The following is a 12,218-nucleotide window of genomic DNA, read 5'->3' as shown; positions in this document are numbered from 1 at the left end:
TAAACTTGTTAAGTGCCCACACTACTGCTAGTGCTTCTTTCTCTATAGTAGAATAGTTTCGTTCTGAAGAGGTCAGCAAACGACTGGCATATTCTATTGGATGTTCTTCATTCTTCTCCCCTTGAAGCAACACTGATCCAATAGCTATATTGCTAGCATCTGTCCGAATAACGAAAGGCTTTGTACCATCAGCTTGCTTAAGAATAGGAGCGCTTGTTAATTTCATTTTTAGATCTTGGAAGGCATTTTCTTGTTCGGCTTCCCACTTCCACAATGCTTTCTTCTTTGTTAGATCGGTCAGGGGTTTAGCTATTTGCGAGAAATTTGGAATATAACGCCGATACCAGGAGCATGTCTGTACAAACGACTGCACCTGTTTGACAGTCCTTGGTGATGGCATGTCTGCTAAGGCAGCAGTCTTCTGAGGATCGACAGATATACCCTCGTTGGTTATGTAATGGCCTAAATATTTAACTTTTTCACAACAGAAGTGGCACTTTTCTCTATTAGCATTCAGCTTAAACAACGTCAATCGTTTGAAAACTTGCTCTAAGTCTGAAATATGTTTCTTGAATGTAGGAGACAGCACGATGATGTCATCCAGAAATGATAGAGCAAAGACGTCATCCAATCCGAAACGGAACCTATCCATTAGTCTTGAAAAGGTAGCCGGAGCATTTCTTAAGCCAAAGGGCATTCGGGTGAATTTATATATGCCAAATGGGCATACAAAAGCAGTTTTATGTTGGTCTTCTTTAGTCACTTCTACCTGATAATAGCCTGACCTGAGGTCAATAGTTGACATATATGGGGTAGGTTTCGCTTCATTCAACAAATCGTCTATGTGTGGCATAGGATACGTGTCGGGAACAGTCTGAGCATTCAGTTTGCGATAATCGATGCAAAGTCGCATTTTCCCAGAAGACTTGGGAATCAAAACAACAGGAGAGGCATATGGGCTTTCACATTCTTCTATAATGCCTTGTTCTAAGAGGGAATCGAGCTCCTGTTTTAACAACTCTTTCTTACTTGGGCTCATTCTATAAGGAGGTACGGAAATTGGAGGACTGTTTCCTGTGTTAATATGATGTTCGATGAATGGGGTAGTTTCTCCCCCTACTTCAAAGACACTCTGGTATTTCTTCAGTAGTACATCAGTTTCCAACCGTTGCGAGGGAGTCAATTGTTGCCCTTCATTTTCGCGAAGTTGGCAATTGTTTACTACAATCGAAGTTTCTGACTGTTCTTTATGTTGATGGGGCTTCACAAAATTATATTTTCTTCGAGGATCATCTGAAAAACTCCACTTGTTTTCAAAAAGGTTCAGCACAATTTTAGCCTTTTGAAGAAAGTCTATACCTAGAAGAGTGGAGTTGTTTTTAGCACCAGGCAGAATTATAAATGAATTTCTGAACTCTCTACCTTCTAAACGGATACTTTGTTCAGTGCGAAGTACCTCTTTTTCCGATTCCAAACCATCGGCAAAAGACACCTGCAGTGTCGTTTTTTCAAATACTGCATTCTGTTGCTGCAGAACTTGGTAGAGTGATTCACTTGCAATGGAATGACTTGCCCCACTATCAGCGAAGGCAGTACCGGACACACCTCCAATACTAATAGGCAATACAGCCGTTCGGTTAGCACATGATCGGATTTGCACAGTTCCAAAATTAAAAGAATTTACATGCCTCGAAGGATTACAATCTGGACATTTAGCCTTGGTAAAACCTGATTTACCACATCCATAACATACCAAAGAACGGTTTTCTTGTCTTCGCTGCTCCCCATGACTTGAAAAAGTCTTATTGTTTCTATGAATATCACTGGGGTGATAGTCTGTTCTACTTCTGGGTGTATAATTTTGCTTGGGAGAATAATTCCGCCTTGCAGAGGCTTGAACTTTATGATTCTTGTTCTGAAAACGTACAGCTTCGCAATCATCTAGTGTCTGCATCAAGTCGCTCGAACTTTTTATCGCACCCCAAGAATCAACGAAATGTTCTCTAACATCATTACTCACTCTTCTTTTAAGTTGGTCCGTAAGCATCAGATCTTTGAGGGATTCAAAGTCAGTAACATCTAGGCTATGTAGCCATTCTTCCAAATAATTATTTAATTGATATCCAAAATCTTTCCATAAAGTCCCAGGCAGTCTCTGGTGAGTGGTGAATTTAATTCGAAAAGATTCAGCGTTCAATTTAAATCTCTGGAGCAGGATTTTCTTTATGTACGGATAGTCTTCCAACTTGTCTTTTGGTTCAAGTAAAATAATTTGTGAAATTTCTAAAGGCAGGAGGGGTAGAAGGTGAGTTAGGTAGTCTGTTTCATTTACCTTCAATTTTTGACATTGTCTTTCGAATATTTGCAGGTAGCCTGCAATATCAGAAGTTTCTTTAAACTTGGGAATTAGATGTTGTATATTTATTTCAGCAGTTGCTTTTGAAGCAAATGTGCCAAAAGTAGGGTTTGAGCTAGCAGCCGCCAAGTTTAACTTCAAGCGTTCGATCTCTAACAACAGTTCACTCTCTTGTCTTTTACGCTCCTCTAATTCTTTGTTATCACTTTCTGTTTGATGTCTAGTTTCTATTATAGTATCAAGAAGGGTTTTAGTGAATTCTTCATCGTAAGTGTCAGATTTTAGGATAAGTTCCTTTAAATCAATAATGCGCATGGTATCACTTACCTCCAAGCCCAATTCGATGGATAAAGTTTTTAAATCGTCTTTACGGGCCTTGGCTAAGTAAGTCATTGCTATTTGTGGAGTCAGGGGGGAGGGAAAACGATGCAATATGTATTTTAATCGTTCAGATATTGTTTTTCTATTGTTCAGTTTTTAGTCCTTGCAGGTAATCTCTTTCACAAAATTTGTTTTTTTTTTTTTTGTAAATTTACCCAATCAAATAATAAAACACCTTTATTTTTAAAAAAATAATAATAATAACCCCTACAATTGTAGCATTGAAATCACAACTACTTTGTAAGTAAAACATGTGAAACAACTACATAATAATAAAACAAACCAATATTTTCAAAAGAGAGGAAATCTGGTAAAACTGATAAAATTTCGAAATCAACTTCAGTATGCACATATAGAAATTACCCCTTTAAATGCAAATTATAAGCATATTTGCAAGTTTCAATGTGTTTTACCTATTTTTTTTTTAATATTTTAATTTTTAACAATATACATGAGCACTTACAACGCTTTTCTTTACTTAAAAAACACGCAAAAGAAATTTAACGCCTTTAAAATAATACAAATATTTATAAAAATAATATCATTTTATACACCTACAGTAATGTAACTCAAGATATCAGTCACTTTTAACTCTATTACTATTTAAAGCACTCATCAACAAAGCAAAAGTAAATTAACATTCCTAAATTAAAACAAGCGGATATCATTAATTTTAACCCAATATCATTCCTTAGGTTAACTTACATATAAATCAATAGGAAAAAATATAACGAATAAAACACACTTTATATTTATCCTTCATCAAATTAATGAGAATTACTTCATGACTAAATCAATTCCATAAATTATTATCATCAAAACCATTAAGTATTAAGAATGAGCTTAAAATATAAGTCTGGCTTGAAAATCAAAAAATAACATCTGCGCCAGAATAAGTGTATATCTTATTTCTATAACAGAACGAAATATAAACTTTTTACATAAAATATTTCTCTTAAGCACCACATCTAATTACTTTTTAAAACATGTATGACTAATAAGTAATAAAACTTTCCCGTGATGCGCTATCTACTGATTTATCGCAGCTACTTAAATGAGTGACCTTCAACTTAATATTTAACAGAGCTGCTTGCTCTTATTATAAAAGATTAACTAAGTTTCAATGAATAAATTGTATTTTCACTCAAAACACTTAAATATTCTCACTTAAATTCCATATAAGAAATGATATATTTTAAGCAATATTTTTACGTTCACAACACATACATTGAAACAGTAACTTAAGTTTCTCTACGCAGTTAGAAATATTTACCATTCACACAACGTAACTAAAATATTTCTCAATAACACAAGAATTTACAATTTGGCACTTGAATATAAAAAGATTTGATGAAACTATCTCATGATCTATAAGTACAGGCTTAGAGGGAATTAAGCTAAAAAATTACACATCAGAAATAACAAACTTCTTTATATACTATTCTTCAAAAGTGCATTCTAATTGCTGATAGAAGCAAAATTATATTAATTATACACTATAACACATTTAAAATTAATTTCAAAAATAGTACTTGTTCTTCCAAGGAAAGCTGTTTCGCTTTCGTTACTCTCAATTTTAAATCTTTTTATTGTTAAAAATGCTTGCTACGAGAAGCAATTTATTTTACCATTTATCTCAAGAATAATAAAATTTTGACACTTATCTTAACTCCTTAGGAAGAAGCTTTCAGAAATGCTAGCAGCATTTTAACATTTATCTCAAGAATAATAAAATTTTAACACTTATCTTAACTCCTTAGGAAGAAGCTTTCAGAAATGCTAGCAGCATTGCTCGTGGTTATCATCCACTGTGTTTTATTCCGCCACACTCTTCATACGTAAGACTAGCAGTCTTAACCTAAAAAATGGAGTTGATCTCCAGCAACCAACACTAAAATTTTGAAAGCGGGCTCTTCAAAATAAAGCGGATATTTTAAACAAAAATTTTGTTCGGGCCCCACGTTGGGCGCCAAAATTTGTAACCATTTTCCAAGAAACAATAAGAAAACAAAATACCGGGCTAGCTCTGAAATTATTTATTTATTTAGTTACTAGCAGAGCACAGAAAACAGTTACAAATTACTAAAAAACATATTAACAAAACGAAACTCACATAACACTAAACGGATAGATTATTTTGGAGATGTTCTCCAATCGGTTGCCGCAGTTCAACTCAAAAGTTTCGCCACAAGATGGCGTGGTGGTAATTCAGTTTTAAAGTAAAGTAGTATAGTTCTGTTACAACATAACATAAAAATTATTAAATTCTGAATCCAAAATTATCATAAATTGAAGAATTAACAGATTTCACCAGTGACAGCTAAAACCGTTCTATTTTTGGTTATATGACGCATATGGCACTGCTGTAGTTGTCCTTTGAGTGTCTATACCAGGGGTGTCAAACTCACGGCCCGAGATGAACATTTTTGTGGCCCAGTCAATATATCCGGCGCAAAGTCAAAATAAAATAGAAGTGTGAATTAGAAAGGAAACTAGCATATAAAATTATAATATACTTTATTTATAAACTATTCGGATCATTTTAAATTGTACACTAGAAAATGTAAAATTCTAATTGGCTTGCGGCACCTGCCCTTCCAGGGATACTGCATCGTATCAAAAATACGCAGAAAAGAATTCAAATCTTAGATCAGAATTTGAAACAAGGTTTAAAGATTTTAATTCTTTGGAAGTCAAATTTTGTTTGTTTTCTTCGATTTTCTCAATAAATATAGACTCAGTACCCATTTATATGCAAATTGAAGTGATTGAGATTCAGTGCGACTCAAATTTGAAGGCAAAATTAATTGAAGTGGGCGTGCCTAAATTTTACAAATATTTACCTGCAAGGTTTGAAAATACTCGAAAATTCGCATATGAAATTATTTCCATGTTTGGAAGTACTTATCAGTGTGAGCAATTATTTTCTGTTATGAATGGAAATAAATCTCCTGTCCGAAACCGTATTAATAACGCTCACGTTGGATCAATTGGGTATAATATGAAAAAAGCACAACTACTTCCACTTACTAGGAATAACATTTACCTTTTAGTTTAATTAATAAACTGAGTTTTAAATATGCTTACTAAATTCATAAACTTCGGTAAAACAACAATATAAATTATTTCCAAAGGAACTAGACTAATACAATTCCAACCTGGCGAGTAGCGACTTATAACAAGACACTTCGTTTGATGCTTTTACTTGTTGCTAGAAATCAGGTTCGCAGAAAATGTTGTTTAATAGTTAAATTTAGTAGGAATAACACGATCTGTGACGTAGGCTATAGTATACCCAATTTTGAAAGTAGTCTCGGCCAATAAAATTTCTCCCGACGTAGGAGAGATAGTAGCAGAGAAGAGATGTCGAGTATCAAACAATAATTTAACTTTATATATGTTTATTACAATGTACTATTCAAAATAAAAGTATTTATTACAATGAACATTGATTTTTTTTTCTTTTTTGCGGCCCATCTAAAGTTAAACATTGTTTATTTGGCCCAAGTTAGCTTTTGAGATTGACACCCCTGGTCTATACCGTCTCGAACAAAAATATCTCTTAGTGTATGTGTTAATAATTACTTTCTTTTTCAACACTAATTCTCATTCCTCAATATCAGATTCGTAGGAGAAATTGTATCTTAAAAATTAGTTAGCTTAAAAATCCTTGAAGATTGTCGAATTTGGAATAAAGGTCACAAAAATCCCTGTGACAGGTAGACACACTAGCCCAACACATTTTGATTAATGAAAAAGAAACATCATTAGAGTTCGAAGTGTTCTAAAGCATTTATCTGTTAATATTTCAGTAATAGTACATTCTAAATTGCATATCAACTGTTTTTTGTTTTTTGGGAAGAGAGAAAAAAACGTAGTATTGTTCAAATTAATGCTACAATCATCGAAAATTTTCTTTAAAAAATATGACAAAATGTTGTAATTTTTATTTTTTAAGCATACGACTGATGATCGAATTCATATGAAAACAATTTTTTTGAAAAAAAAAATGAATTTCTTGAACATGCTCATCAAATTGAAAGTGTTCGGCAACTTGTTATTATTATATGAAGCAGTAATGCCACATTTATACAAGATCAAAATAAAATAAAATTAACCGAGAAATACCTAACTCAGAATGTTCCTGACAAATAATATATCAAATCGGATTTAAATGTCAAAAGCAAAGTTACCATGACATTCAAATGAATATTTTATTCGATACAATGCAATATACAATTTTTATATCTGAAGAATCACTTTTAGCAGAACATTTTATTTCATTGTTCATCAAGATAGATGACACATCTCTTGTAAGACGTTATTTTGAGTAATGCGAAACAATTCAAACATATTTTTTCGAATAACTTCCACAGGTGGCCGTTTCTTATATAAACTAGAATGCATCGCTTTTCCATTATTCACAATGTAGAGCTTTTTGATTGTCTGATTTCTAATATTTTCTTAGTAATACCCAATATAGCGTAAACATGAATAAAATGTACGCTATTGAAAACCAATATTCCAAAATTCGTCGGCGCAAAAGAATGACTTTTGAAGAAAGGAAAGACAAATGTAAGAAACTAAAGTATGGAACTCATGTTACTGATATGGTGAATAGTGTTGCTGATGATGTGAAAAAAATTCCCCTTATTGGTACCGTAGCCAGTATTTTTGCTTCTGGAATATCTATAATAGGTCATATTACCAAAGCTGGACTGGATATCGCTTCTACGGCCTTAGACTGCAATTCACTACCGTTCGATGAAATAAAAAGTGTTATGAAAGAGAGATTTAATGAAATTGACCGGAAGCTAGAAGACAACGCTGAGGCATTGGCAGAAATATCTGCATTGGTCAGCAAGACATTTGCAAGCGTTGAACGGACAAGAAGAGAAATGAAACAAGGCTTTAAACATATATTGCAAGCTATGGAGAACAATGAAATAAAAAAGATAGTGGTGAAAATCAACAATTTCGTGCAATATTTCGAAAATGAAAGAGAAAGAATTAAGGGACTGCCGCCGGACGAGTATGTCTTTAAACTTCAAGAGCCAAATAGTATTCTTGATTATTTGAGAGAATCCCGAACCCCTAGAGGCGATAGTTTGCAATCAGCGTTGTATGAAATTATTGACGAAGAAAATGAGTACGCCATTCCTAAAAACGAAGATGATGTTAAGGCTCTTCAAGCACTTTATGCACTTTTTTATGGTACGCAAGCGTATGTGTCTATAATGTTTTTTCTAATGGAGCAGCATTCGTATCTAGCCGATTATTATTACAAAAAGGGGAACATTGAGGAATTCAACACGCAGCTTGATTTAATAAGAACTGTTTTTGATGACTTTAAGTTTTCTCTTATAAGTAGTTTTAACAAAAAAGCATTGATGAACGAGGTAATTGATATTTTAGCAGAAGTAAAAATCAAGGATTTCATGAAAAAAAGTAGCAATAACTTTCATGGAAAAGTATCAGGTGGCTTGCTAAAATTAGTGAATCTTAAAATTAAAGTCAAAGGCATGGAATTACCATTTATAAATGATACTCCTCAACCTGTTGTTCAAATATCCCTCATACCTCCTTTAATTGAAACTCCCTTTGGCGATTGGGAAGACAGGTCTAAGGTTAGATATGCTGTTCAGCTTACGAACGGTGGCTTATATTCCAAGTTTAGTGAATGGTCTGAACCATATACGGTTCAGGGCAAGGCCAGCCCGACCCTTACAATTCCTGTAGATCATAAAAGGAGAACCAGATTAATTTTTAGAAAAATTGATGATGAGAAGCCTCAGTTGGTGGGTGTTTTGTCAGAATCTCAAACCGAATTTAAAGATATCAATCGAGATCTTTACAATGCAGCTGGTAGAATAGACGAAGATTTGGCACTGGATGAAGTGAATAAATTGTTAGAACTTGGCGCAGACCCTAATGCTGTTTTTGAGTTTGGTAGAGGGTTTTTGCATGCCGCAGCAAAAAATGGTAACGAAAAAGTAGCAATGGAATTTTTATTGAGCAAAAATGTGACGGATTTGAATGTTAAAGACAAGAAAGGTTATACCCCTCTGCATTTCGCCGCTGAATCTGGTTATTCGGGATTCATAAAATTTTTGCTGGATCATGGAGCTGATGGAAATAAGAAGATTGATTCAGGACTTTTAACACCATTGCACATTGCAGCAAAAAATGGATTCGTGAAAGCTGTTCAGACTTTAATTGATAGTAACAGTACTAATCTGAACGAAAGCGACGAGTCTGGATTTACGGCTTTGCATCATGCCACTCTTGGAGGATCCGAAATAGTTCGTACACTGATTGACAGCAAGCGTATTAATGTAAATGCCAAATCATTGACTGGATTAACTCCTCTGCATTTATCTGTAGTTAATGGTGATCTGAACGTAGCAAATTCTTTACTACATAGTAAGGAAGTAAATATAAATGAAAATGACTACAAAAAAATGACAGCTTTACATTTTGCTTCGATGGTAGGTGATGTAGATATGATTAAGTTCCTTACATCGATGGATGGAATTGACATTAATGCTTCAGCAGCAAAAAATAATTGGACTAGTTTGCATACTGCAATTTATTTCCAAAATGAATGGGCTGCTTTAGAATTATTGAAACTAAAAGCCATAAATTTAAGCTTACTTGCAGATGGAAACATCACAGCTCTACATATGTCGGTGGCTAATGGACAGTTAAACGTAGCCGCTGAATTGCTTAATAGAGAATCAGATATTGAAGCAAAAACTAGCGATGGATATTCTCCTCTTCATCTCGCTGCGATGCATACGGATCCAAAAGTATCGACAATGTTGCTTAAAAAAGGTGCTAACATGGAATCAAAGTCCAGTGAAGGTCTCACACCTCTGCACGTTGCAATTTCTTCAGACAGATTTCAAACCTTTCTCGTTTTAATTGAAGAAGGTGCAAACCTGAATGCAAAAACACCTGAAGGATCTACTCCATTACATTTAGCAACTGATTTAGGGAAGCAAAATGTAATTGTGGCATTATTAAACAAAGGAGCTGATGCTAAATCTGTGGATAAAAAAGGTCGTAAGCCAATTCATATAGCCATTATAAAGTACGATTTGCCTGTGGTCAAAGAATTCGTAAAGCATGATCCGAAAAATGTCGATCCTGATTCTGATGCGTATGAGGAAAACATCAATTTAACTTACGAAATTTTGATGAATGATATATATGATTATCTCTCCAATAAGTATTCTGAAGAATACCAAGATTTCGAAGACATGTCGCCGTATGAGATATTAGAGCAACAAGGTAAAATCGATTTGCTAAGATTATTGGTCAATGACCCGTCCCAAGAAAAAGTTATTGAGCATACATTTTCATTATATTTTAAATTAGTGCAGGATTGCGTGAAAAATGAAGAAATTCATTCTAAAAAGCCGAAATCAAAGTCACGCAGCTCGTGTGTTCCACCCATACGTTACCGACGCCATAACAATGCGTTAAGCTCATATTTCGACAAAATCAAGATTGTTGATTTTAAGTACCGAAACTCAGTAAATGTTGATGATTTTAGCAAACCAGGCAAAACATACGAATGGATGGGAGATTTTTCTTTTTATCTTAACAAAGTTTTTAACGGGTTAGAAAATTTTGCTCTTGGTACACCGAAGGCAGTTGAAAATGCAAATTATTTTATTAAGCCCGAAGCTAATTTATACTTAAATACAAATACTGCTAACAATTTGATACTTATATTAGATTTATTCATAAGAAAGCTTACGAAAGAAAAATATCATTTCCGCAATAAAGAATCATTTGATTTGGACATTCAAGCAATGGCTCTGAAAATTGCAGAACAGTTTGAAAAATTTATGGACACTCAGAATATAAACAAACAACAAATCGATTTTTCAGATATACATAGAACTGTTTACAAAATTCTGAAAACAGGAAATGCCAGTGAAATACCAAACTTTTTATGTTCTTTTATAAATTCATATGCAAACGAAATTTCTAATTTTGAAAACATGTTTTCTATTTTACATTGCTGAAGAGGAAGACTTGAAAAATAAAATAAAAAACCTTGAAACATTTATTTTAAATATATTATTGAATGATATAAAATTAAAACTTTTTGTGCTTTTATATTATGCTTAAACACTCGTTTATACGCACAAGAATTGATATTGTGTTGTTTACAACACAATGATGATATATTTAAAGTGATTGATGTATTGTGATTGATATATTTAAGTGATTGAATGATTGATATATTTAAAGCACTACTATTAGGTATATTTATTTTAAATATATTACTGAATGACGGAAAATTCCCTCAAGAATTTCAACTTTAAAACAACGATTTATTTTTCACAAAGCCAAACACAATATTTTGGAGACACTAACTATTAGATGCATGAAGTTTAAAAATGTCATTAAATGACAGAAAAATCCCACCGGAATTGAAATTTTAATAGAATATTTCACTTTTTACAGTGTTAAAGACAAATGACATTTTTGAAACAATACTATTATATACATCTATTTCAAATATCTTATTAAATGAAAGAGAATTCCCGCAAGAATTGAAATTTAAAAAGGATGTTTTATTTATCATAATGCTGAAGACAAATAATTGATGTTTTGTAAACACTACTGTTAGATACATACATTTTAAATATGTTATTAACACGTTCACGACGGGTATTGCGTCTGAAAGCGGGACGGAAAAGAGAAAATACTGTTAGAAAAACTATTTCAATATTAGATAATATTCGGGAGGAGTTAATCTATTCTCAACAATAACAATTCACTGTAAGGAAATTTATCCCGGCGAAGAAGCAATTCAATATAAAAATTGACAATTGGTAGTTATGGATTTTTATTATTCTCGGAAAAAAACTAAAAAATGAAATTTATTTGTTACCAGTTTTTACTCCGGTGCACCGCCCGATGAGACAATCTAGCGTGGCCCACCGGTGGGTCACCCCGGCGTGAACGTGTTAAATAGCAGAGAATTCTCACAAGAATTGAAATTTTATAATGATTTTTTTTTCAGTGCTAAGGGCAAATTATTGATATTTTGGAAAGACTACTATTAGATGCATTTATTTTAAATATATTATTAAATGAAAGAAAATTTTCCCAATTAAAACTTTAAAAGGTTGTTTTACTATAATTTTTTTTAGAGTGCTAAAGGCAAATTATTGATGTTTTGTAACCACTAACTATTAGATACATTTGTTTACTTAAATAGTCTATGATTTTATAAATCCGGGTCTTCTTAAATATTGACGATATTTTTCAAATTCACAAGAATTTTCTATAATTTTAATATTTACACATGTTACAATCATCCCATAATCCTTTAGGCTAATTAGGAAATGCGAAGAATAACACTGTCGGCCTAAATTAATTCAAGTTTATTGCAATAAGCTTTGACTATGTTGTTGCGTTGCTTTGTCTAAAGACAGAGTTAGTTCTAATTTTATGTTAA

General features: G+C 33.0%; 1 protein-coding gene across 1 annotated transcript; it reads left to right on the top strand.

Annotated features, from left to right (window-relative positions):
* The first annotated feature begins 7,158 nt into the window (after positions 1-7,158).
* On the top strand, positions 7,159-11,897 carry LOC107444678 (delta-latroinsectotoxin-Lt1a). Its single transcript, XM_016058893.5, has one exon. It carries the CDS (start codon positions 7,228-7,230, stop codon positions 10,771-10,773), a length of 3,546 nt encoding a protein of 1,181 aa, XP_015914379.4. The 5' UTR covers positions 7,159-7,227; the 3' UTR covers positions 10,774-11,897.
* Positions 11,898-12,218: the final 321 nt, after the last annotated feature.

The sequence above is a fragment of the Parasteatoda tepidariorum genome, chromosome 5 (assembly GCF_982258835.1).
Source record: "Parasteatoda tepidariorum strain Cologne lab strain chromosome 5, Ptep-v5.0, whole genome shotgun sequence".
NCBI lineage: Eukaryota > Metazoa > Arthropoda > Arachnida > Araneae > Theridiidae > Parasteatoda > Parasteatoda tepidariorum.
This window is presented reverse-complemented; position numbering and strand designations above follow the sequence as displayed.